This window comes from Alosa alosa, chromosome 14, assembly GCF_017589495.1.
Source record: "Alosa alosa isolate M-15738 ecotype Scorff River chromosome 14, AALO_Geno_1.1, whole genome shotgun sequence".
In the NCBI taxonomy this organism is placed as follows: domain Eukaryota; kingdom Metazoa; phylum Chordata; class Actinopteri; order Clupeiformes; family Clupeidae; genus Alosa; species Alosa alosa.
Window position 1 is genome coordinate 26,129,486 of NC_063202.1, and position 26,503 is coordinate 26,155,988.

Below are 26,503 nucleotides of genomic sequence, written 5' to 3' on the forward strand. Positions count from 1 at the left end.
GTTGCATTTTCCATCAATATTACATTTGCTGTTAAGCTGCCTGTTCGGTCTTTTCAGGGGACGTTTTTACAGCGCATCAGATGGTTCACCAATGGATACATCGCTTACATATTTCACTGTGTGCACAACCAATGAGTACAAGGCTGACGAAAAGTAGCTTCGCTGAACTGGCAACAGTCACATGACTGGGAACAATTTCGGGGGGGTTATTACTGTTTCCTGAAACAGACTTGATAATCATGGTAAGTAAGGCTATGAAAGCATGAAATAAACCACCATATACTTTTGATATAGATAACGGTATTGGTCTAGTACAGGTTCTTCCCTGGTCGTTCAAGCATTTCCGACGACTTGAGCTTTTTAAATAGTTGCACTGTGCCAGGTGATGGCAAGGCCTAGCTGGCTAGTCCAAATTAGCTGTTGCTAGCTCTGTTTCTTATAAGCTGTTGATGTCTTTAGTGATGTTTAAAGAAATATACAAAACACTTTTACTAATGTCCAATCTGGTAGATACCTATGCTTCACATAACATTGAATTTGCATGTTTGGTATCAGGCCGTAACGTAAACCACTCTCTGTCTACATTTCGCAAGCGGTTCAGCTAGCTAACTCGATTGCTCACTAGCCAGGTAACGTTAAATGTTTTCCAGCAATCTTGAAGAAATTGGTCGGTGTTATAGCAGCCTGTTTGTGTACATACATTTTATGTTGCCTTGTATGAGATTGAATAACGATAGCTTTCTCTGCCTAACATATCAATCTGATGTCAGTATATATATCTATGAGGCTAGTGTATGACCACCAGCTGACCAGTGTGTTGTTTGGAATGCATTAACGATACCAGTCGATCGGCAGTAAATAACGCTAGGTACGAAAAACCAACACAGGTATGGTAGTATAACACGGGCATTAGTGTCATAACCCTGTCATACAGCATAATATTATACTACCATACCTGTGAATAAACGATAGTGTTTTAGCGTTGTTCTGAGGAGTTAGCACATTCTCATTCATAGGGATCCCTGTGGAACTTGCAGTCAGGGAGGGGCAAGTGTTAGCTATGTATTTAGGACGAACACGTGATCTGAAGTGATGTGGTTCGCTGTAATTAATTAGTAATGGCCACAAATTAAAATAGCCTTTTACTGATACTAATTAATCGAAACACCGAACATTGTTTACCCTTAGTTAAAGTGAATGCATATGCCCGGTTGTGAAATCTTATCTCTTGAGGTACTGATGACCGACTGCAAATTACACTTGCCTATGCGAATGTCAACATATTGGGTCGAGGTTTAAGGTAAAAACTAGTCAGGACAAATATATAATGTCACATTTGTAATGGTGGTAATCTGAGTTTACTGGCAAGGACTGATATTCAGGATTTTCCCCAAGTTTTGTCATTCTTGCTGATCCCATGCCTGGCTTTTTCCCAGCCAACCACACAGCAGTCACCTCAGGATGAGCAGGAGAAGCTGTTGGATGAGGCTGTGCAGGCCGTTAAAGTGCAGTCCTTTCAGATGAAGCGCTGTCTGGTAAGCTTGGTGATCTTACACAATGCTATCACTGATGTGTCTGTGAATCAGTCTAATTTTAACCACTCTACTCAGGACAAAAACAAGTTGATGGATGCACTGAAGCACGCCTCCAATATGCTGGGTGAACTAAGGACTTCCATGCTCTCTCCTAAAAGCTACTATGAGCTCTGTATCCTTCCTGCCCCACCAACTTGATGCAAGTATACACTGACTGACATCTCAATTATGCCCTTGACAGGTGGAGTTGAATTTGATTCTGAACAATCTGAGTTTTATTCTGTTGAAATACACTGTCAGTAGAACCAGTATCTTTTGTAGAATGTAAGCTGAGTGTTTTGAATGTGAGCTGCCAGAAGACCTTAACGCTCCCTGCAGACATGGCCATCTCTGATGAGCTGCACTACCTGGAGGTTTACCTGACTGATGAGTTTGCCAAAGGCAGGAAAGTGGCTGATCTGTATGAGTTGGTCCAGTATGCAGGAAACATCATTCCCAGATTGTAAGTACTGCACCCATATGTTCTTCCACATCTTACATCTATTGCCTCTAAACATCAGTTCTTTACAGAAGTTGAAAGAACAGCTAAAGACTTAATGATTTAGAAATTCCACTAGTCTAATAATTATCGCTGTGGCCAAAACCGGGTCTGAGTGTTGAATGGTATTGAGTGTGTGTCTTTGCTGTACAGGTATCTGCTAATCACTGTAGGGGTGGTGTACGTGCGCTCCTTCCCCCAGTCCCGTAAAGACATCCTGAAGGACTTAGTGGAGATGTGCCGTGGAGTGCAGCATCCTCTACGCGGCCTGTTTCTCAGGAATTACCTGCTGCAGTGCACCCGTAACATCCTGCCTGATGATGGAGAGCAAGCCGAGTAAGACCAGTCGCTCCAGCCACTTGCAGTTCCTTTGAAAATGACTCATTATATTTAGCTTCAGTCGAATTTTACTTTTATCAAAAATCTGAAACAACTGCTGGGATGATTCAGACTAAATATAAACATCAAAAGACAGTGCCGTGATTGTCTAGCAGGAGAGTAATATGTTAGTTTGTGTGACTTTTATTTATCAGAACATAAGTGGAGTGAGCCTGTTGTCTGAAGTTCCCAACACATAGCCCCAGGATGCTTGTGGCGGCGCCTCCCTCAGACATGTTTAGGAATGCTAATCTGCATGTGTGCTGTTCTGTGTGTGTGTGCAGGGAGGAGATGACTGGGGACATCAATGATTCCATTGATTTTGTGCTGCTGAACTTCGCTGAGATGAACAAGTTGTGGGTGCGCATGCAGCACCAGGGCCACAGTCGTGACCGGGAGAAGAGGGAGAAGGAGAGGCAGGAGCTGCGCATCCTGGTTGGGACCAACCTTGTCCGTCTGAGCCAGCTGGAGGGGGTCAACGTGGACAAATATAAACAGGTGCGCCCTTTCTACCTTCTGACTCTCATGCCGTTGGAGGTCTTATTTTTGTATTCGCCATTCGACTGTGAGGAGTTTAGTGGAGCGGCAAAAGCCCTTGTTGAGTATTGTGACAGTCACTTTCTGGAGCTCAATGTCAAGAAAACAAAAGAGTTAGTGATTGACTTTAGAAGAAATAAGAGAGAAACTAACGGCTCCCACACACACTCGCGTGCGTTGCAGTGCTGGAGACGCATCCCGTTCACTTTACACAGGCTTACGTCATCCTTTGCATAACTGAATTGTGGGTCCGTTGCATCGCGTTGGTTCCGTCACTCGCGTTGAGAATTTCAACCTTTGCTGCACCGACGGACGGCACCAGTCAATCATATTACGAACAAGCGAACAACAGACGGCACCAGCCAATCAAATTATGGTTATACCTTAAGTCATTTGCATAGCCACCATCGGGAACACCCACTGGCATGCGGTGATGGAATGCAACTGTGTGTGGAAGCTGTGAGGCAGAGGAAATTAAAGGGGCAACTCTAGAAAGAGCGAACACATACAAATACCTGGGTGTTGTTTTTAATGATAAGCTGACATGGACTGATCATATTTCATCACTGCTGGATTTATTTTTTTTGTTTTTCAATTAAATTCATGGATGGTATTGTGTCTCAGGGCTCCTTGGATCGTTGAAATTAATCTCAGACACCTGTGATAATTAGTTTGCCAGGTGAGCCCAATCAAAGGAAAACTTAAGAAGGATGTTCCACATTATTAAGCATGCCACAGGTTTCAAGCAATATGGGAAAGGAAAAGGTTTTCTCTGCTGCTGAAAAGCGTGAAATTGTGCACTACCTTGGACAAGGTATGAAAACATTGGATATTTCCCGGAAACATATGCGTGATCATCGTACTGTGATGAAATTTGGCGCTGATTCAGGGCATAGGCAGGTTTGTGCAGACAAAGGCATAATAAGGAAGGGTTCTGCCAGACATTCATAGGATTACGAGAGCAGCTGCTAAAATGCCATTGCAAAGCAGCAAACAGGTATTTGAAGCCACTGGTGCCTCTTGAGTCCCGCGAACCTCAAGGTGTAGGATCCTCAAGAAGTTTGCAAGTGTGCATAAACCTACTATTTGGCCACCCCTAAACAATGCTCACAAGCAGAAACGGTTGGAGTGGGCTCAGGGAATACATGAAGACTAATTTTCAAACAGTTTTGTTTGCGAACAAGTGCCGTGCAACCCTAGATGGTCCAGATGGATGGAGTAATGGATGATTGTTAAATGGCCACCATGTCCCAACAAGGCTGAGATGTCAGCAAGGAGGTGGCGGAGTCATGTTTTGGGCTGGAATCATGGGGAGAGAGCTGGTAGGCCCCTTTAGGGTCCCTAACGGTGTGAAAATGACCTAGGCAAAGTATGTAGAGTTTCTGACTGACCATTTTCTTCCGTGGTACATAAAGAAGAACCGTGCCTTCCGTAGCAATATCATCTTTATGCATGACAATGCACCATCTCATGCTGCAAAGAATACCTCTGGGTCATTGGCTGCTATGAGCTTAAAAGAAGACAAACTCATGGTGTGGCCCCCATCTTCCCCTGACCTCAACCTTATTGAGAACCTTTTGAGCATCATCAAGCAAAAGATCTATGAGTGTGGGAGGCAGTTCACATCCAAGCAGCAGCTCTGGGAGGCTATTCTGACATTCTGGCAGCTCTTGGAGGCTATTCTACAAAGACATTAAAGCAGAAACTCTAAGAACTCAAGTTCAGTGGATGCAAGAATTGTGAAGGTGATATCAATGAAGGGGTCCTATGTTAACAAATAAGTTGGTCTGTTAAGATGTTTTTGATTAAAATAACTTTTGATTTAATTTATATCACCTCCTAATGCTGTAAATTCAACAAATTACCATTTTCAGTTCTTTACAACCTATAAAATGTCTTAACTCTGTTGTGCATAATAATTTGGAACAGTGCATTTTGACTGTCATTTGCATCAACTATTTAGGAAAATCTTAGAAAAATGTAATTTGCATAATTTGGAACGCAGTGTATGTAGTGTCTGGAGCTACTGTGTTGTGGGATAGGGTGGGAATGCAGGGGTTACTGAGAAGAATAGGATTGAAAAACTGAACAAAAGGGCAGGAAAAATGGCTGGGCTGACAATTACAATTGATACTATTGATAATTTGATACTATTGATAATATGATACTATCTTTTTATGTGGGCATGACGGTGGGCATAAGCATTGTAATTTCCATTCTTATGGATGAAATTAACGTGACTTGACAAATAAATGTGCAGGCTGACTTTGTAGCAGATACGCCCAAGCTGTCTGGGCTTTTCTTTCTTGATGGGGATCCTCTTTTTATCAAAAGATTGGCCGTTGTGACTAGAATTCAACACTCTTCAAATATTTTGTTTTAGTAGTTTACTTACCGGTACATTTTTGTCACACAATTAGGCTCTATAGAAAGAATGAAACTATACTTTGAAAAAGCCTCACTCTACTCTGCGTATGTCTCATTCATTCAGGCACAATTTTGTTGAAACAAAATCTGCATCAAATTTCTAATGACTTTACAGTGACTCATTGGTTGGATTATGTGTATCTACATTGATGTACCCCACAGAACTTTGAAATGGGTTATTGACCTACTGTAAGTGTCCGGCTCTCCATTTGACAATTTTGAATTTCTTCAGGAGAGAAGGTTTCTTTTTTGTGTCATGAAATCCCCTACCTACAGCACAAGGAAGTTAACACCACTCCTGTGTGTATTTGAGAAGCCTCATGTATTATTATAGGTGCCGCTTATTACATCTTGAGGGATGAAGGGGTGAAGAGATGGAGGCAATATGACGCGTGTGAAGCTTTAGCGTCGTAGGATGAAAACAATGTGTCACTCTTGTGCCTAGGTCACAGTATACACAATAGGGGTGTGTACCTCGGTTTTGAAGTCACGATTCAGTTCATTTTTCGGTACAGTAAACCTGTAGGTACTGCTAACCTAAAATTTGCAGACCGTATTGCTGATGTGCAACGGGAATAGTATTTTGAAAAGGTGTCCAATGTTTTTTGATGTTAATTGATTAAACTGACCTATGATCCGCAACTTAATATGTTTGCGTGGGAAATCAAATTTGAAACATGGTCCGCAAAAAACCTTCCTGTTGATTACTGTTAAAGACAGCATTTGGTACACATCTGTATTGAACCTATTAGGGCAATAGGTTCAATACATAAACGGTTCGGTATGAATGTTTACCTTTACACCCCTAATAGACAAGGCATTAAATGTCAACTGCAGCCTACATCTTGCCAAATCTGTACCCTTGAGTCTGTTGCAGCTTATGCTAAGCTCACCCAGAAAGCCACCAGGAGGTCTTAATTAGTCCCATAGCATTGATTTTTAATGACCAAATTTAAGTCGACATAATCTCTGGGTCAATTTTACAGACAGCACAGCGCCACCATCTACTCACATGGTGGGGTTTCTGCTGAATCAGACCTGAAATCTCTTTTGATGTCAAATTGAAATACTGCTGATACTTGCCTTTCACCCAACACAAGAAATCAAGTCATAAGTTTAACAGTAACAGCAAGTTTGTTTGTTCCTCTTTTTGTCTTGCCTTGACAAGTTGTGAATGAGAAAAGGCAAGGTCACATAGCAAGTGTTTATTTTGTTAGTGTGCCTGTGTATCTCATGCTCTTTGATTCATTACTAAACCTTAAAATTGGCCATGGTCATGTGGTCAACATGGCACAAAATTGAGGACCATTAGTGCATTCTGTTTGTGTGTTATTTATTAAAAAAAAAATAATAATTTCCCCCTTTAGATTGTGCTGTCTGGAGTCTTGGAGCAGGTAGTGAATTGCAGGGACCCTCTGGCACAGGAGTACCTCATGGAGTGCATTATACAGGTACCTGACCTTTCCAGAGACTCACTGTTGCTAAGGATGTTGCCCCCACAGTCCTATATCACTGTGTGTTTTGGCTGTGTGGTCGGTCTGTCCATTTTTCCCATGAGCTGTCAGCAGTGTTGCCACAGTTACCTTGAAAAAGTAATCTGATTACTGATTACTCCTTTAAAAAGTAACTTAGTTACTTTTAAAATCAAGTAATCAGTAAAGTAACTAAGTTAGATTACAAGTTACTTTATTAGTTACTTTCAGCAGCTGCCGACAACACTCCCACCGCCTCAACATAAAAATGATAACTGGTTTTGCCAATACTCACTATACTGGAAGTGCATTTTAACAGTAATGCCAACAATGTATAGCAGACATCCCAACCTAACCTACTTAGATACTGAAATTCAGATGTTTGTTCAATAATGTCTAGTCAGTACACCAAATAAGGAAGGCCTATTGATAGAAATTGTGGTAGTAAAATATGTAGATTTTGGTAGTTTGGCCTTTTCATGTAGCCTTGGCAACTAGCCATCTAGTATAGGCCTGAGTAATATGCAAATGAAATTACACTTGTTAAACTCACCTCAACAAGTCTTTTGCAATCATTTAACCGCCGTGAGCAATGCTAAAGTCACTGTTACAAACAGTGCAGTGTGCAATTATCATTATGTTTTACTCTTATGAGACAATTGGGTACACTTTTGTGTAGTCTGATCTTAAATGTTCCTTTTTGAGGGGCACTGACTGCCATGATGCTCCTGTTCCTAGATACAATAACTGAACTGATTAGAAAAGAGATGGCCCATGCACCTACACTGAAAACTGATTGGTTGATTTAGCAAAACAGACCAGGATGTCTTGGATGCGCTTGCAGGCACACACACACCACTCCTCTCTCTCTCCCTCTCCGTTGTGTGCGCGTTAAACTCAGATGCAAACACGATTTGAAGTCCGGTCTGGCTTGCGTGCTCTTGTTCACTCTAGGTTCTGGGAGATTTTATGTAATTTGTGGGCGTCAGGATATCAATATGTGGGAGACTCCCAAAACTTCAGGAGACTTGGGATGTCTAGCTAGACAGCACTTTGTCGCCAGCACAGAATGTACAATGTACCTTAATGTTGTCATGTTTAGCTGACACAAACTCAAAATAATGACCGTAGGCCTATAGATAAAATGTGCATCTCTCTCCTTCCTCCATTGTTGTTTGCGTTTGTGTCTCTGCGTGGTTTTACACGTGAGTTGTCCTCATGCTGAAAAGGTTGGCATAGCCTACATGACGTTAATCCCCGAGACAAGAAGCAAAAAGCAAAGCAAAGAATATATCTTTTTACTAAGGAAAATGACAAAAATAGTAACGCACAGTGATTTAGATAAGTAACTTTAATCTGTCTGGTTTGTAAATAGTAGCGCGTTAGATTACTTGTTACTGAAAAAAAAGTGGTCAAAATAGACTAACGCGTTACTGGCATCACTGGCTGTCAGCTAATATAGAAGATGGCAGTGGCAAAGCCTGCTCTATCAGTCTCTCCTTTCCAGGGCATGAGATCAGAGTCCTGTTGTTTCTCTTGCAGGTGTTCCCAGATGAATTCCACCTCCAAACACTGAACCCCTTCTTGCGCTCATGTGCCGAGCTGCATCAGAACGTCAATGTGAAAAACATCATCATTGCTCTCATTGACAGGTCAGAATATAAATTAGAAACTCTAAATAAATCTCACAAGTTTCACTATTGTACTACTTGCTGTTCTAGTTTATCATAGTTTTTTTGTATTCTATAATAAAATTACAAGCAGTTTAGGTCTTGATGGTTTTGGCCTAATGCAAAGAGTGAAAATAAAGGCCTGGTGAAACAGCCTTTTGATACCCGCAGAAGGATCCAACTGCTTCGGGGTTTAAAAACGACACTGTTTTTCAAGTGCCTTTGATTAAATTCTGTGCTACAGTCATGTCTTTTATCTTTAAATTGAACCTCGTGCATTTGTTTTATTCCAACTTTCATCTGTTACATTTGTAATCTTTCTGTTTGCTCAATTATTTCTCTTTTTGTTTCCCCAGCAACTGTCTTTATTTCCAAGCCTTTTGTGATAAAAAGTAAAAAGCAGACTTTGTAACTGCTCTCTGAATCGGTGTTCTCTCCATTACGGTTTAAATGAATGGAAATGCTCAGTTATTGCATTCACCATTTCCTGTGGCCACTAATGAGCTAGTCAGATATACACTTCATAGAATTTGTGCATGTTCTTTTGTCAGGATCTGGACCTATATGTTCATAGTGAGGAGTGAGATGCATAAAGCCATCATGACTGTTCTAAACCCCCCCCCCCCCCCTTTCCCTGTCTCATTTCCTTTGCAGACTGGCTCTGTTCGCCCACAGGGAAGACGGCCCTGGCATTCCAGCTGAAATCAAGCTCTTTGACATTTTCTCTCAGCAAGTAGCAACTGTGATTCAGGTATTGGTCCAGTTGCACTGGCTGTCTTTTTGAAAATAATCAAATCTACCTGATCTTTGCAGGATAAAACAATCTGAGATATTGCTCTCAGTTCCCCATAATATTGCTGTGCAGGTTTTGTGTACATATGTACAATGTTAAGTAGTGTGTCAATTTGAAGGGGTTAAATGTGTGCCATGGTTTTTGTGTCATTTACAAGCTGTTGGCTCCTATCATGTGACAAGTATCTTTGTCTCCTTTCCTCAGTCACGCCAGGACATGCCCTCGGAGGACGTAGTCTCACTGCAGGTGTCCCTCATCAACCTGGCCATGAAGTGCTACCCTGACCGTGTAGATTACGTAGACAAGGTGCTGGAGAGCACTGTCGAGATCTTCAACAAACTTAATCTGGAACAGTGAGTGAAATGTATAATGTGTTTCAGTGCACATTGTTTCAGTAGATGAAGCACTGTATTCAGAGTTGCTCAGAGTGTGTGTGTTTTTTTCTCTCTCTTATTTTTCTTTTTTTCTTTTGCTGTGACTGCTGCGTTAGTATTAGTCTCTCACCTTCCACAAGGGGTTTAACTGGGCCAGCATGTGGCCACTCCATATGCTAATGACTGATTTGATTCGTAGCATGACGTAAAAAAAAAAACCTGATGGCAGTGAGATGGAAAGAACATACGACTTGAGTCCTGCTTGACATGAAGGCAACATTGTTTTCATTTCCATCATGAATGTCAAGAGCTGTGTTAATTAGTGTGTATTTTTGGATCTTTTCCTCTCTAATGGGCTGTTTACACAATCCCATCCTGTGTTTGATGTCTGTGCTGTGTGTTCTATCTGGGTTAGGTAATCACCTTGCCAATAGAAAATGAAGGCTTGTAATGAGAATGTAGTATAGTGAGTTGTTAAGGTATGGAATAGTCCGTTGGTAATCAGCCTCAACCATTCCATCCTCCTTTTTTTTTCTCTTTCTGACTATTTTTCAAATCTTCATTCTGTGATCTCACTGTCATTTTTCATTTTTGTATGTGAGTTTTTCTGTCTCTCTGCTTCTCAGTCTCTTGGCCTGGTTTTCTCCTCCTGCTGCTGTCTTGCTCTTGCTGTCCATTTGTTAAGCTGCTCTTCTTCTTTTTTTCAGCATTGCCACCAGCAGCGCGGTCTCCAAAGAGCTGACGCGACTGCTGAAGATCCCGGTGGACACCTACAACAACATCCTGACCGTGCTGCAGCTCAAGCACTTCCCGCCACTTTTTGAGTACTTCGACTACGAGTCGCGCAAGACCATGAGCTGCTATGTGCTCAGCAACATCCTGGACTACAACACCACTATTTTGGCTCAGGAGCAGGTCTCTCCTTCAGACATATCTACACACACACACACACACACACACACACACACACACACATACAGATGTAGAGGGCATGCACGTATACCCACACTTTGAGAACTTTTGATCTGGAGCCTTATTCAACCATAAAACTTTACCTGCACACAAAGATTGACCCCAGGGTGTTGAGACTTTGTCAATAGGTGTAAATGGAGGAGGGAGTGAGTCATTCCATTGCCTGCTGAACTGTATTGTGTTTCTCTACATGTAGCTCAAATGTACGGCCAGATGCTTTGCACTTCTCCCCACGTAAAAGGTCACGTATCCCCCAGCTAAAAGAACCCCCCACATAGGTCTGATATGAGTAACCATACACTTGGTGCTGTCTATCCTCTTTAGTCTGAGGCAGAATTAATGGTCTGCAATTGTCCTGTCTGGACTGTCCTCCCACATCTTCCCAAATCTCGTCTCCGCAGTAGGCTACTTCCGCCAGAGGAAATGATGGGGTGGAGATGCCCTCATTGCTAGAGATTATTCTGAAGCCTTCTAGTGGGTTGTTGCTCTGCTGTCTTTGGCCTTACACAATAATGGAGTCTGTTATCTTTTTGTCTGATCGCTGAACCACTCTCTGTATGTGCATGCAGGTGGACTCCATCCTAAGCCTGGTGTCCACACTGATCCAGGACCAGCCAGATCAGCCAGCAGAGGACCCTGATCCTGAGGACTTTGCTGAAGAGCAGAGCCTTGTGGGCAGGTTCATCCACCTGCTCCATTCTGATGACCCTGACCAGCAGTACTTGGTAAGAGGCTTGGCACTGTCCCCTCTCTAGTCCTGTCTTCCCACATCTCTCTTTCATTCTCGCCTCCTCCATCTCTCTGTCTCATTTTTGCTCGCTCTCTTTCTCTCTCTCTCTGTCTCTCTCTCTCTCTCTCTCTCAAACACATTGTTTTTTATGCTTGAATTGTCAAGACTTTTCTGTGTCTACGTTTTCCCCTCTTTCTCTGCATCTCTGCATCTCCCTTGGTCCTTTCTCCATTTACACTCATTCTGAACTTGTGAAGTGGATACCACCATTCCGTAATATGCTTTTCATTTGCACAAGTTGAATAGAATATGAATACTGATGTTTTCTTATCCAACCTTTGATGTGTGTGTGTGTGTGTGTGTGTGTGTGTGTGTGTGTGTGTGTGTGTGTGTGTGTGTGTGACCAGAATAAAGATGTCGTGTGCAAATGTTCCCCTGCAGATCTTGAACACTGCCAGAAAGCATTTTGGTGCTGGTGGCAACCAAAGGATCCGTTACACGCTTCCCCCACTGGTGTTTGCTGCATATCAACTGGCCTTTCGCTACAAAGAGAACTCCTCTTCGGTAAGCATCTCAGTGCTGCCCTCACACATCACCTTAGTCCTCAGGGTCACTGGTGTAGAGAGCCATTAGAAAATAAAATAAACAATGCAAGCATGTAATGAGCTAGACTAATTTATTTCAGTTCATTTTCATATAGTGTTTTTAATGAGCGTCACTTTTTTTCTTACAGAATATTACAAAATGTGTGTGATTTTGAAAGACTTGTACACACTGATGTTCTTACTGCTGAAACATGAGGTTGCAAATTGATATGCTTGTTGCCATGGTATTATGCCATACGAGCTGTGAAATACCTGGTACGGTAAGAAAAACAGAATTAATGAAGGTCTGTCGCCTCTTTGGTGTTCTTTCTCTCTGCAGGATGACAAATGGGAGAAGAAGTGTCAGAAGATTTTCTCCTTTGCACACCAGACCATCAGTGCTCTTATCAAAGCTGAACTGGCGGAGTTGCCCCTCCGCCTCTTCCTGCAGGGGGCGCTAGCGGCCGGGGAGATCGGCTTTGAGAACCACGAGACTGTGGCCTACGAGTTTATGTCCCAGGTACTGAGGGCCATCTGCCATGTCTCATGTCTGACCACTAGTCTTGTAGTAACTGGAAGCAGCTTGCGCTCTAAAATCAACAGCTTTTAAAAGCAGTAGCTATTTTCTGTGAGCATGGTCCAAAACAGCTTGCGCTCTAAAATCAACAGCTGTTAAAAGCAGTAGCTATGTTCTGTGAGCTTGGTGCAAAGCATGTTAGCCCTTACAGTATGCTTAGATACATATGTCATCACACCAGAGTGCTCTATTCAGTTCTTAAAGATGTCCCTGTGTAGTGTCGTGTCTACCGGCTCATGTGTTTGTGCTCGTGGTGACACAGGCCTTTTCCCTGTACGAGGACGAGATCAGCGACTCCAAAGCCCAGCTGGCGGCCATCACTTTGATCATTGGCACATTTGAGCGCACGCGCTGCTTCAGCGAGGAGAACCATGAGCCACTGCGGACCCAGTGTGCGCTGGCTGCCTCTAAGCTGCTGAAGAAGCCTGACCAGTGCCGTGCCGTCAGCATCTGCGCACATCTGTTTTGGTCCAGCCGCAACACCGACAAGAGCGGAGAGGAGGTGAGTCAATTAAAGCAGAGGAGAGATGAGCAGTAGCTCTGGATGTATGGATGGACTATGACAACGAATATGAAAATAGCACTTAAACAATCACAATAAACAAACAATGCATGCTCTTAAACACAATTTATGACCATTATCCTAACCACAGACCACATCCACTTCTGGTAGTCATTTAGTATTATGTGAGCCGATTGGTAGTGACTGCATTACACTAATGTAATGACTTAATTGAAAATGGTTAAAATACCTAAGCTAAAAATGTTTTTCACTACTGCGTGTAAAGGTGGGAGCAAGTCAACCATTAAAAATGCAAAATGCTTGCAATTAATTATGACTAGAAACAATGCAGTTGCAAATTCTGATCGCAATGAATACATAGTTTAATTTCTAGTTCACGGTTTAGGCACCATTTAGGCTCTGTTACTAAAACTACAACTTTAGCACCCGTATGGAATAAAGCCTAAACAATACCCGACCCTATATGGTAGCTTTGTAGCTGCCTAGCCATTTTTGCCACTAACATGACGGCTACCTCAAAGGTGAGGCGATTTTTGCTTTGTTTTGTTTTGTTTAGTTTTTTTCCCACTGACAGTACTCAAAAACCCCCAACAACAGGGTTTTACACTGAAACTTGTTCGAGTTCTCCTTTGAGACATTACCGTATTTTCCAGACTATAAGTTGCTCCGGAGTATAAGTCGCATTAGTCAAAAAGTGCGTCATGAACAGGAAAAAAACATATATAAGTCGCACTGGACTATAAGTCGCATTTATTTAGAAATGTATTTCACAAAATCAAAAACCAAAAACAGAGACTATGTAACTGGACTATTGAGGCCAAAAAGATTAATGTTAATGAAGACGAAGGAGTGAAGGCAGCCAAGAGGAGGGCCGGAAGGTCTAATTGTAAAGCAAAAGATTCGCTGAAGTCAAATTATAGCCTAGGTGCTTCTATCAACCGCGATCGACAGGAAAGGAAAACAAACGTGTAGCGATCAAGAACCGTCAGGAAAATTGCGAACACAGAAGCATGACAGCCTATAAGGCGAGAGAACATGGATGTGCTCTCCATTTGAGGAATGTTATAATCGATTGCGGACGTAAACAGACAGATACAGACACGGAGCGCATAGTAGGCCTACTTTCACTTTCTAGTGTGCGTATTCATTATGTGAAAGATAATTAGTAGCAAAACAGTGATCAAATATTAGCCTACATGGCAGTGAGTTTTGTTTTAAAATGTTTTCATGCATGTCTAGATAACGGGTGAGGAATGTTTAGGAGACAGACTATCGTAAATTCTCAAATTATGGGTCTTTTATTTAGGCTGCGCACAGCACCTTTATTGGGGCATGGCTTGTACTGTTTAATATTGCTAAATATCGGGACTGATGACCACTGAAATCTGTGGGGTATTTGATGGTTCATGAAAGGGTTTCCATCCGCTTATTGCGAGATAAGGCATCCGCTTTCATTTATCCATGGAACGTGTGTTGTGCTGAAATGGAAACCTTATTCCGTATAGCCAAAGAGGTCTACGATAGCCTAAATTTAGTTATTTTTTAATTCTGCATGTTTACTTTTTTTATAAAATTCGTAGGCTGATGCCTGGCAGCAACAATTGTGTTTAAATGTAGGTTACTGCTTCAGCCTCAAGCTCATAAGGGGGCGGCATGCAACTGGTAGCTTGAGAGCAACGTGTTGGAGACTCGTGGTGTAAGACAATGACTTTTCATTGGCAACAATATTAAACCAACCAACAATATAAAATATTAAGAAGAGCTCTTTTATGAGTTAAATTGAAACAAAATTATTACTGGCCTTTATTTGTCCGAATCTGAGGCCCGGCTATAAATAGAATCCCGGCCATAATTTGAGGCTTTAGGTATGCACGTGTGCTTCAGGCATGCTTCTGGTGGTGTATTAATGCCTTACTATATTGACAATAAAGATCATACACTCAAAACAAAACAACCACACACAAACAAAGAAGGCATTAATACATATAGGTTAGTGCTGTCAAAGCTAACATTTAAATCATTGTGAATAATAAATATTATATATATAGAAAGAACAATGTAATTCATTTTGATGAGGTAAAAATTGGCGTGGTAATTTTCAAAAATGGTGTTTGAATTCTCTCTCCCTGAGTGTCTTCTTTTGCATATTCTTTCATGACCTTGTTGAAATTCAATTAGCACTTAATATTTCGTTGTCTTTGTTGAGCCATGGGGCACAGGTGGGATTTTAAAATCTCCCCCCTCATAAGTGGGGAATGACAGAAAAAGTTTGAGAGCCACTGGCTTATGTGTACTTCTGGAAAAAAGGATGAGAAAATGTTACAGTACATTTATTTTCTGTGTCTGAACTCCCAATTCTCTGTTAGCCAGTTGGCTGAAGCACAAATGGGCAGATGGGCGCTATGGAGAAGGGATGGTAATGTGGGTGGGTGTTTGTAAAAGTGTCTCCAACCACTGACACCCCAGAAAATTCTCTAAAATTGAGATTGAGTGTGAGAGCAGCTTCATCACAGGCTCAGATAGAATGCAGGAACCATAGTAGAAAAGGTCATGTAGTTGCAGACTGCTTTTTCTTTCGCTGGTAGCTTTGTCATTGCTGACACATTGACATGAGCTAGTGGGTGTGGGAGGGATTGAAGAGAACTGGATAAAGGAGAAAAAAGGAGAAAGCACAATAACATGATGATGATGATGATCCTATGTGTGCCTGCAAATAGTAATTTTCGTGTCCACTTGCTCTCACTGTTAAGATGTGTTTTGAACATGAGAGGTTGTGTGCATGTCTCATGCCTTTCCCCTGCTTGTAGATTCGAGATGGCAAGAGGGTGATGGAGTGTCTGAAGAAAGCTCTTAAGATTGCCAATCAGTGCATGGACCCATCCTTGCAAGTGCAGCTCTTCATCGAGATCCTGAACAGATACGTCTGCTTCTACGAGCGAGAGAACGATGCGGTAACCTCCCACCTCACTCCTGTCATTCATCAATCTGCTTTTCTTCATCCATCTCTCCATTACTGACCATTGTTTAGACTCTGTTCCTCTTCTTTTCTCTTCTCGGCCCAGTTGTTTTTTTTACGAGTGACTCACACACTCCCATAGAAAACTTCTCCTATTGTGAGACCTCAGGGTTGACATGAATTTTGTGGCCGTCTGGGGAGAATTGGGTTGGGACTTGTTGGTGCACAGCTTGACCGTAAGACGGGTCAGCCAGTCATCAGGATGGCAGCAGGGGGTGCTAGATTATCGTGGTGAGGTGCGACGCGGTGGAATTCTGGGAGAGCGCCTCCTGTGTGCAAGCCAGTCTCTGCCTTTCATTTACCAGAACCACCTTGCTTTGATTCTCAGAAGCAAGAAATTACCCCAGGGAAATGCAGCATTGTTGGTGCAAAATTGCATCTCAAAATTAGCCGATTTTCTACCAGCATAGAAATTAAATTAGTCTTTAAGTGACATCTTTACATGTGCTGTCTTTGACTGCGTCATCATGCTGTTTTAGGTGACGGTGCAGGTTCTGAACCAGCTGATCCAGAAGATCCGCGAAGATTTGCCAAACCTGGAGGCCAGCGAAGAGACGGAGCAGATCAACAAACACTTCCACAACACACTGGAGCACCTGCGCCTGCAGAGGGAGTCTCCCGAGTCGGAGGGGCCTGCCTACGAGGGCCTGGTGCTGTAGGAGTCCCGGGGGGACGCAGTGCAGCAGCCATATGTATGTGCATACTCAGACAGAGAGCTGTACTTGTATATATGCACACACACTCTAGTACAACCACACACCAGGGTATTCCATCCAGGGGAAAAAAGCAACAATTTCCACCTGCCTCTACTCTCTTTTCCCTGATCTCTCTCTGCGTATCCATTCCTTACATCTCTCTGTCTCTCTTTCTGTCGCTCTCTGTCTCGTTCATAATGTATGTGTGTGAGAGAAAAGAGCTACGTCTGCTTGGCCTTGCACTTGTCTGATGTTGTTTTCCTCATGAATTTTTGCGCTGCTTTGACATGCTACAGCAGTAGTGATGGCAGGAGTAGCCCGAGCTCTTCAGGGATCTAAACTCCCTTCCAACAGTCTGCTCTGTCTATGATGGGCACTTGTTAAACGATCGAAAGCCCCTACGGCTTTTAATGGCTAATCTCATACCACTGTCAGCCGGTGTGGTGTGGACGCTGACATCATCGCTAGACATCCCTGTGTGTCTGACTGAAGCCCTGAGTTCCAGTGCGCTTGCCATGTTGAACCAACACGCAGCCGTGCAACAAGTTTTAGAACTTTTCTCTTCAGTTTTCCTCTCCGTCTGTCTGGCTCGCTCTCTTCTTCCACTCTCCATCACACTCCTTTCCCTCTCGCTTAGGCTCCGCTCGTTAAATGTCCTTGTCACCGTTACTAGAGTAAAGCAGAGATAATCACTGTGTGCTTCAACGTGAATATGTTGGGCTGTCTAACCATGGAGTGGATTGTGGGGGCAGGTGGGTGTGTGGACCCTCAACGAAGAAGGCACGCTAGTGGCTGGGAATTCCCTGCCATTGAAATGTCAAGGCCTGTATAAAAACAACCATCCTAAAGGATATCTCATCTCATCTCTGCTCAGTTTGGTTTTTGCCTCCCCTAACCCCAAAGCATATTGTATGTATAATCTAATTGTAAATCAGATAAGCCAGAAGAAGTATCATCGATTTCATGTCATTTGCACAAATAAAATGATCATATTAATCCCATGCGTCTATAAATAAATAATTACCTTTCCATGTCATGTCATGCCTGGGCCAGTCCAGTTTGTGGTAGTGCGTTCAGCATGTCTTTATTAAAAGCATTTGTTAATGGTTTATCAAATGGTTTATCAAACATATTACCATTCACATCATAGTGTAAGGTAGAAATGGGCTCCCCTAATACCCACCAGCCCTGCACCTTCCTCACCACTAAAGATGGTGCTCCAAGATTGAAGACACAAAATCTAGAAGAATACATGCCATGAACATTGGAGAGATATAATACAACTGTCCTTCACTGGGACGTGTATGGTCTGTTCTGTGTATAGCTCTGCATAAGGCGCAGTCAAATGAAACGATGAGTCATTTGCCAGATTGTATTGCTTCAGTGTGCTTCGGTTGCTCTGCCTTCACATCAAAGTACATCAAAGGTTCTCAACCTTAACCCCTTATCTATTAAGTGTCCATGTCAATTAGGCACATTTTCCAACCCTCTTTATCAACCCATCTTTTTTTTCTTTTGCGGGAATTGAAGGGTGCAGGCGGGGCTTACATGATGATGCTTTGTGTAGCTGGCCTCATCCACTCTGTTACTTTGAGTTCCTGCTGTGTGGAAGGCAGTGAGTGGATAAGCTGTGATGGCAGAAGCCAGGGTGATTTGCTGGCCCATAATGTGTTGATTGGACTAAATGGCTGAAATGTGTGGACTGTTTTGGATTTTGTTCACAGCATCTTTTAACATTTCTTGCTAATTTCATTTCTTTCTTGCTTATCTATTTCTCGACTGTATACATGAACAGTGACACACTAACAGATGTTAGCCTTATCATGGTATCCCTTTATTTATGCTGTACATATGACAGTCACGCTTTTCACTTTAGCTATTTAGGAAATCTCATAATTGTCTGAGATCAAGATCAATCAGTGTATGTGTATGTCAATTGATTTTCTTCCGCATTTGCATTAAAAACCACAATGCACGACTGGTTACTTTTTTGATGGAGAATTAATAGCAAAGATAAGCATCTATAAGATGACACGATATTGGATTTCTTCCTATCTTTTTTCAAACTTATTTTGGCCGAAACCGATATGCACATCTTTTTTGTTTGTACTTTTTTGTTTTGTTGGTGCTCTCGTGTACTATTTTTTTATCCTAGAACTAGGGGTGTAAAAGTACACGTAGGCTTTTCGTACTGAACGGTACAGGACGTTAGGTTCAATACAGATGCGTAATGAATGTACCAAATACAGTCTTTATCAGTAATCAACCGAAGGCTTTTGGTTGCGGACCATGATTCAAAGTGGAGTTCCCACACATGGGCTACATTAAGTAGTGGACCATATGTCAGTTTAGTCAATTAACGTCAAAACAACATTTGACACCTTTTAAAAAATACTATTCCCATTGTGCATGAAACATATTGTCAGTGAATTTTAGTTTAGCAGTAGGCCTACTACCTACAGGCTTACTCTACCGAAAATTGATTAATCTGCCAGAAATATCAGCAAATATCTGCCGGTAATACAATTATTAACCTATTATCTTCCGACACTAATGTACCGATGACATCGTGTATCCCTACACCTGTTCCAGCGATCACACTGTTATATGTACATGATGTTTATCTGTAGTTAAAGTGTAAAAACCAACATGGGAAGTGAGCATCAGCACTATGTACAGCGACCCTTTTCACTTTTCCATGGGAACTGCAATTATTGTTACAAAATATACATGAATACCTTATACAGATATACAACATTAAAATAGCAGGCAATAACCAAAACATCAAAGTGTTCTTAAAGCACAATGGGCACAATTCAATTCTTGTCAAATTAATGCTACGATGAACAAATTACCAAAGGATTGAAGCTCCAAAATGTTTTACCAAAACCATCTACTACAAATTTGATACTGTTTCCCAGTACATGGGTAACTTTGTTGGCTGGTTTTCTATCCAAAATACTCAGTTCACTTAATCCCCTAGTAATTCTGTTCCACATATTGTGGCTGGATATTATTGATCTTATTGGGACAGAGGAGTTTGCTGAAGGCCCTTTTAAAGCTACTGTGACACAGGGGATAAAGAACAGGGTTGATGGAGGAGTTGATCCATAATAACCAGAACGAGATTTCGTACATGTAGTGCTGAACGCATTGGCCCTGGCACGCCGCCCGAATTATCATGAGTAATGTGTAGGGAGCCCAGCATAGCCCAAAAACGCAAACAATAACAGCCAAAGACTTGGCCACTTTCTTATCCCTAGAGAGGCGGAATCGGCTTGCCAGATTGGCGGATGCGTCAGAACGGGTGCGCAAGGGTTCAAACGACTGATCGGTGTTGAGAAATCGTGATGGACCACACTGATGAGCCAAATCTTCAACTTGCAAGGGAGGGAGGTCAAGAGTTGCGCTGTCTCGTCTCCCTCCCTTGCCCGCATCACCAATTATTGCAGCGGAGACCTTTGCGCTTGACAAACGACAACACCGAGAGCGCGCGCCTTTGCCATTGATGCTGCAGGTGTGCGTCTGAACTGGTCTGACGAAGAACACGCGGTTCATTCCACGTGCTCCAAGTGTTTCCATCTCGCAGTTCCTAAATTCCATGTTGGGTGGCTGTTGCTCTCTGACCACGGTCCGCTTCCTGATGTTAATGTAGATGCTGAGGTTGAAGTAGGTGACACTTATGAACGGCGTGAAAAACTCCACCGTGGAGGCAGTCATAAGAAAGTACCAGTTGAAGTAGAACTCCGCATAACACTCCCCAGTGGGCACCACACTCCCACCGGCAATATGCTCCCAGCTGATGATAGCCGGTCCGTAAAGCAGGAAGGCAGCCAGCCACACGCTCACCATCTTCAGCACTGCTGCGGAGGTCACCCCTTTCTGACACCTGTAGCTCACCTAGTAGGAATACACACAGAAGATGTCAAAAGCAATATGAAGCACGTTTTCTCTACAAAACACGCTTCATTCTAAACAGGGAAGTGACCCATAAAAGAGCCATCATGAATTCGCACACAACGATGGGTCAATTAGCCTACCCACTTTACATAATTATTTACACTTTACCCAAATGTTATGTGAAGCATTATAGCCTATGATATACTGTATATAGGCTATTATTTTTACATCTAAAGCTCAATTTCAGTGTGGACTTACCGCTTTGGTGACGGACAGAAATCTGTCAAAGCTGATAAGGACTATATTGAACACAGACGCTGTGCAAACCATATAATCCACTACAAGCCAGAGTTTGCAAAGCCATCTTCCGAGTCTCCACTCGCCCGTCAACACATAAGGAATGTACACTGGAATACAAAATCCTCCTAATGGCAAAGAACATACTCATTAAACAACAATAACCAAGTGAACAAAATAAAATGACGCAGCAGTGTAACTTCACTCACCAACTAATAAATCCGCAATGGCTAAATTCAGAAAGAAAAAGTTGCCATGTGTACGCAAACTTTTCTCCACCACAAAAGCTAGAATAACAAGTGCGTTCCCCAGTACAGTGGCGAAGACCATAACTGTCATGAGAACTGCTAGGAACACTGAAGTTGATGGAGAAAACTGAACATGCTGTGCGCGCCGGTGATGAATTGCCTCCAGCTCCTGCATGCCCGTTGTATTTGCAAGGACATCTAAGGACCGGTTCCAGAAAATCAATTCGAATGGTGAGGTAGAGCATTCTGAAATTCCAGCCGCAGAGGAAAATGTAGACGGCATCATGTAACTATCCAAGACCAACATTTAACCAGGAGCATCACTAGAATCTCAGCACAAAGATCCAGTGTTGGAGGCAGCGATACTGCAGGGTTAGGGGAGTAGGCTACTCCAGTATTCCCTCAATCTGAATGCTGCATGTTTATTGGCTGTTTATGAGATGCCACATAAGCCTCAGGTGGCTCTTCAGAAATGTATGACCCCCATGATTATGCTGAGGTTATGTCGTTTTGAGAGCAAATGTTATAAGGATATCTGTGAGTCGGCTTCTATATTTCAAACTGGTCTTGTTTAGTGCAGGTGTTTTTTGTTGAAAGTGGATCCAATAATTTCCCAATTATCCCCAATAAATTAGTGATCGCTGGAATATGACAATCAAATGTTGGTTTAGGAAGCAATGTTAACTGGACTGAAACAATCCATGTAGTTTGGGATAATAGGGAGATGACTAAATATGAAAGAATTCAGAATGATGCTGAACCTGGCAGGAGGGGGTAGCGAAGAAACAATAACATAAACATATGTTATCAGTAGTCTTCTTGTTTTCCCACCCACACATGCATTAGATATCAGAACCTTCAAGGATTGTCTAAAAATATTTATATAAGAGGGACAGAGAGAGAGAGAGAGAGAGAGAGAGAGGAGAGAGAGATTAGCAGGGGTAGTTGGACTCATTTTGCCACAAAGATTATTTTATTGCTTTTTTTAGCAGCATGTACTTTGCCAGCTTGCGCATACTGTCATTTCTACCATGACGACTTAATATAACTTTTCAATGTTTATTTGTAATCCCCTGGTTTATATGTTCTTTTTTTACTTTGACATACACCAAGCAAGTGAATTATTCACAGATGACGAGATGTTGAGTCTTCCTTAAGTGCTTAGAAGTACATTAAGGGACATATTATGGATGATTTGTTTGCACTATCGCCTTACAAAAAACAACTGCATTATTTCAAGTGTCAAAATGGCAGTTTTCCTAAGTATCAAAACTGGAGATTTGGAGGAGATATTTGCCGTTCTTACCCAGGAAATGCAGTATTTTGGACACAAGAAAACTGCATTGTGCTGTACTGCAGAAATGCAGTATTTTGGACATGAAAATACAACTGTACTGCACTGTATTGCGAAAAAACTACAGTTATTTTTTTGTATAATAGAAACTAAGTAACAGTTTCAATAAGGTACCAATGTTATAGTCCTATCATCTTTAATTGGATTTGTCTTGAGGTTATTCTGTACATAAAAATACTCATTTTGTATTTCAGTTTGTGCTCTTTCTTCTGTGATGACATAATGAGTTACTTATAGGCATCAATAAACTCACACTATTTCATGTTCTTATGAAATAGCATTTAGACCAACTTAAATATTTCACAATGAATAAGCATACTAGTTCAATACTTTATTAAACATTGCAGTTGAATGTATTGCCATATTTAAAACATTAAAACAATACTTTTAAATAATCAATCATTTTCATTTAGATTATTTAGATAGATAGATATATTTAGATTACAAGCACACATGTCATAACAACATATCAAAGGCCGAATAAATTAAATATTATAAAAGTTTAAATCTATACTTTGTGGTCATTCTGTGCCTGCAAGTAAAATCATTGCATTTTTAGCGAAAAGGTCTAAACACATTTATTGTTACTACATATCATAACAACATATCATAGGCCGAATAAATTAAGTAAAAATAAAGATCAAAACTCATTTATTGTTACTAGCAATTTAGCAAATAGCTAGTCTTTAGCACACGGAAAAGTCTTCGGGACCTAAGACTGTACTCGAACATGATGGGGCCACTGTAGAGATAGGCAAAACCTGGGAATAATAATAATAATAAAAATATATAAATAACATAAGTGATTTATTAGTTATGCACTCCTGAAAAGTCCTGCAAATAAACATTTTTGTTGACATTCACTGTCTTGAACAGAAAGCTTGTGTACAGAAAAACATTATGAGACTACCCACCTCTGAAGTGGATTGCTGCTGTGACTTTTCCACTCATTCCAGGAAAACCATCTGCAACTGCTTTTGGGTAACCCCTGTCCATTGCCTTTTGTGTGTCATCATAGCTGCATTGAGATCAAAAGAAGATATCTCATTAAGGACACACAATTCATCTGACTTGTATGTTTACCTTAGCCCTAGGTCCTGAGGTGTGAGCTAGTATACCTGTAATAATCTTCACCAACGAAGAACAAAGTCTTTCCAGCTTCAGGGTCACTGAGCACAGCGGTGACCATCTTCACAGTGTCTGGCAAGCCCATACTGCTCAGGCTCTTTGGATAACCCTTCACCAAGTCATAGCCATAGAGGGCCCAGACCTTTTGACCTGGAGATCAGAGCAGCAATGTCATGAGTGAGGCTATGGGAGAAATGAAAATCAACGTACAGGAGCCAATGGTATTTAGCTTCTACCTTTAAAGAGGAACACTTGTTGGGTTTCTGGGTCCTCATAGGCGGCATCAATATTCTCAGGAGCATCAGGCCAGAAGCTCTTGATGAGATGTTGCTCAGGATTTGGTTTCAGCGGATAACTACGCCAGAAGAAGCTGCAAAGGGATGCATAATATGCATATGAGGTTTTTCAGCTTTTATGTGTTGACTTGGGGTCAGAAAAACCATCCTAATGCACTGATTTCTTAGCATCTCCGCACCTGCCCTTGAAGAATATCAACTCTCCACGCATACTTGTGACTGCGTCAAGTGTGAGTTTGGGATCACAGGCGTTAGGGGTGGGGGGAGCTGTAGGTTCAGGGTCAACAGTGTCAGGGTTCGGACCTGTTGATCAAAAAATGTTCCTTTTTAAATCACCAAGTTCAAACACAAATACAAAGAGAATAACCTTTGACAGATTCTGTCAAGCTCATTAAAATTAGCCCTGAAACTAACCGTAAATTGACTGTATTCCTTTGACATCATCCTGTGGTAGAATAAAGCTGTCAGGATCTCTGTAAATGTACACTGGATTCATGAGAGCACCAGGGTCCGCGGAGTGGCCCATGCCAAGAGAGTGTCCAAATTCATGGGCAGCCACCAGGAACAAGTTATACCCTGTAGTATTAGGACATTAGAGTAATGGTCAGCAAATTTATCAAAGCACTAACCATGCAGAAACAAATCGCATGACATTTACCAGCTGTGGTGCCGAAAGTGAAGGTCTCATCTTCATCAAAATGCGCATCACCTCCAATTCCACTTGATGGTGCAAAGGCATGAGCTAGAGTGCCACCTGGCCCGTCAAATGGGTAGCCATCGCCGTGCTCTATAAAACAGCCAAAGAACATTTTTACACTTAAACAATGACACAACTTGTGTCCTATCACTTGAAATTGTCATTACTATGATGGTTTGAGTTCTTGCCACGACGGCTGCAATTGATGTTAATTATTCTAATCACACTGTTCATTGTATGTCATGGTGTATGTTCTTGATGTTGGAATTAGAAGCCTACATGTGGTGAACTGTATAAAGTATTTTTTTATTTAAGTTTAATTGGTCAATTTGAAGTGTGAAGTTTCAGAGTATTTATTTCCTGGGGTGGACAATTAATTATCTTGTGATCATGTTCAACCAACTCAAAAGCTGTATTGCCGCAGAGGCATTCTTTTGCCCTTTGCATTGAGCGATGTGGCATTCTGTTAAAGCATGCACGCTCAATTTGGCTCTAATTAATGCAGTAAGATGTAATAAGGCCATACTGCCATACTGAGGCTGTTGATATCCCTAACAGTTAACATGTTTAGTGTTAGTTTAGTGTTTAGGCCTACCTCTGCTAGCAAACGATATCATGATATCGGCTGTTCCAGTGTAGATACGGGTAAACCTCAGGGGTGTTACTTTTGCCCAGATCTGTAGAGCTTTTGCCAAGGCACTGTCCACTTCAGCCGCTGGCATATCTGGAGTGTAATTTTCGATTCTGAAGGGCAAATGTCTCAGGTCAGAACAAAACAACAAAACATACCATGCTTTTAATGCAAGCCTCTATAGTGTAATACAAGTAATATATTATAACTGAATTCACCTGTAAGTCAGCTTGTTGGTGGGCCATTTGTGGTCTCCAAAAGTGGTGTAGGCAGCCATATCAGGAACACCACAGCGGGGCTTCTTCATGACCTCCAGCGTTTCAGAGTCCATTTTTCCTGTCACACGGAGTCCAAAAAACTGCTGCATCTCTTTTAGCTTCAATTGTAGCTGGCTTGTCTTGAATAGACCAGAAGACTCACTCTCCATTCCCAAGTCATAGAATCTTTTCAGGTAGTTCTACAACACAAACAGTCATACAGTCATAAATTGTCATACAGTCAAAAATCTACCCACCTTCACAGCACAAGGTTAAATGTCTGTAGACTGTACCTGGACCACATCGTCATCAATGCTGTTGGAAGCTGTCGTTATTGGGTTGGCGTGAGCTGCAATCACCAGAGAGAGGAAAACGCACACACTGAAGTTATTCATGCTTCTTCTCTTTTCATCCACAGGTTAATGTTTTCTTGCTACCTCGTCGGTTTTTATACCCTTGAGCAGGGAATGTTAGGCAACTCTACGTGTGTGTCACAGGAACTTGGTCATCAAACAAAAACGTCATCACCACACAAGACAACACAGAAACAAATATGGTTACAAATATATCTAAAACAAATGGTTATATATACTAATATTTAGATGTACTCTCAAAGCCACACTGATACAAGACTAATCAGGCTGATACTGTGCACTAGATATACATTTTAAAAATGAAATGTTGCACCATTGTTTTCTAAATACACAGTAACTGTAACATCACTGTATTGTTTGGGAAAACCCCCTGGCCATATGCAACACATTTTCTCATAATTCTAATGTTGGCATTTTAGTACTAAAAGCTGCTTGTGACTCAATATCCTGTTAGTAAGGTGTGAATATGGTCAAGGAGGATGTTGCCAGGATTAGTAATA

At 41.8% G+C, this 26,503-nt stretch overlaps 3 protein-coding genes across 4 annotated transcripts; 1 reads left to right on the top strand and 2 right to left on the bottom strand.

The window, feature by feature from the left end:
• Positions 1-139: 139 nt before the first annotated feature.
• vps35 (VPS35 retromer complex component) lies at positions 140-18,799 on the top strand. Of its 2 annotated transcripts, none has more exons than XM_048263031.1 (17): positions 140-242; positions 1,449-1,535; positions 1,611-1,707; positions 1,914-2,037; positions 2,227-2,409; positions 2,736-2,949; positions 6,783-6,866; positions 8,430-8,539; positions 9,212-9,308; positions 9,555-9,703; positions 10,432-10,639; positions 11,266-11,421; positions 11,868-11,990; positions 12,351-12,530; positions 12,850-13,089; positions 15,918-16,061; positions 16,606-18,799. In XM_048263031.1, exons 1-17 carry the CDS (start codon positions 240-242, stop codon positions 16,783-16,785), a joined length of 2,379 nt encoding a protein of 792 aa, XP_048118988.1. In that variant the 5' UTR covers positions 140-239; the 3' UTR covers positions 16,786-18,799. The 2 variants fall into 2 exon arrangements, with proteins under 2 accessions (XP_048118988.1, XP_048118987.1); XM_048263030.1 differs by having other exon boundaries at positions 163-242; positions 1,437-1,535.
• hrh3 (histamine receptor H3) lies at positions 18,793-21,614 on the bottom strand. The gene is made up of 3 exons (XM_048263032.1): positions 21,228-21,614; positions 20,980-21,146; positions 18,793-20,721 (listed from the first exon to the last, which is right to left on the bottom strand). The coding sequence occupies exons 1-3, from the start codon at positions 21,571-21,573 to the stop codon at positions 19,801-19,803; spliced, it is 1,434 nt and encodes a 477-aa protein (XP_048118989.1). The 5' UTR covers positions 21,574-21,614; the 3' UTR covers positions 18,793-19,800.
• A 1,324-nt stretch (positions 21,615-22,938) lies between these two features.
• Positions 22,939-26,034, bottom strand: LOC125307498 (collagenase 3-like). Its single transcript, XM_048263510.1, has 10 exons — positions 25,923-26,034; positions 25,591-25,829; positions 25,337-25,485; positions 24,703-24,831; positions 24,459-24,620; positions 24,224-24,347; positions 23,985-24,118; positions 23,739-23,898; positions 23,535-23,638; positions 22,939-23,381 (listed from the first exon to the last, which is right to left on the bottom strand). The coding sequence occupies exons 1-10, from the start codon at positions 26,022-26,024 to the stop codon at positions 23,281-23,283; spliced, it is 1,404 nt and encodes a 467-aa protein (XP_048119467.1). The 5' UTR covers positions 26,025-26,034; the 3' UTR covers positions 22,939-23,280.
• Positions 26,035-26,503: the final 469 nt, after the last annotated feature.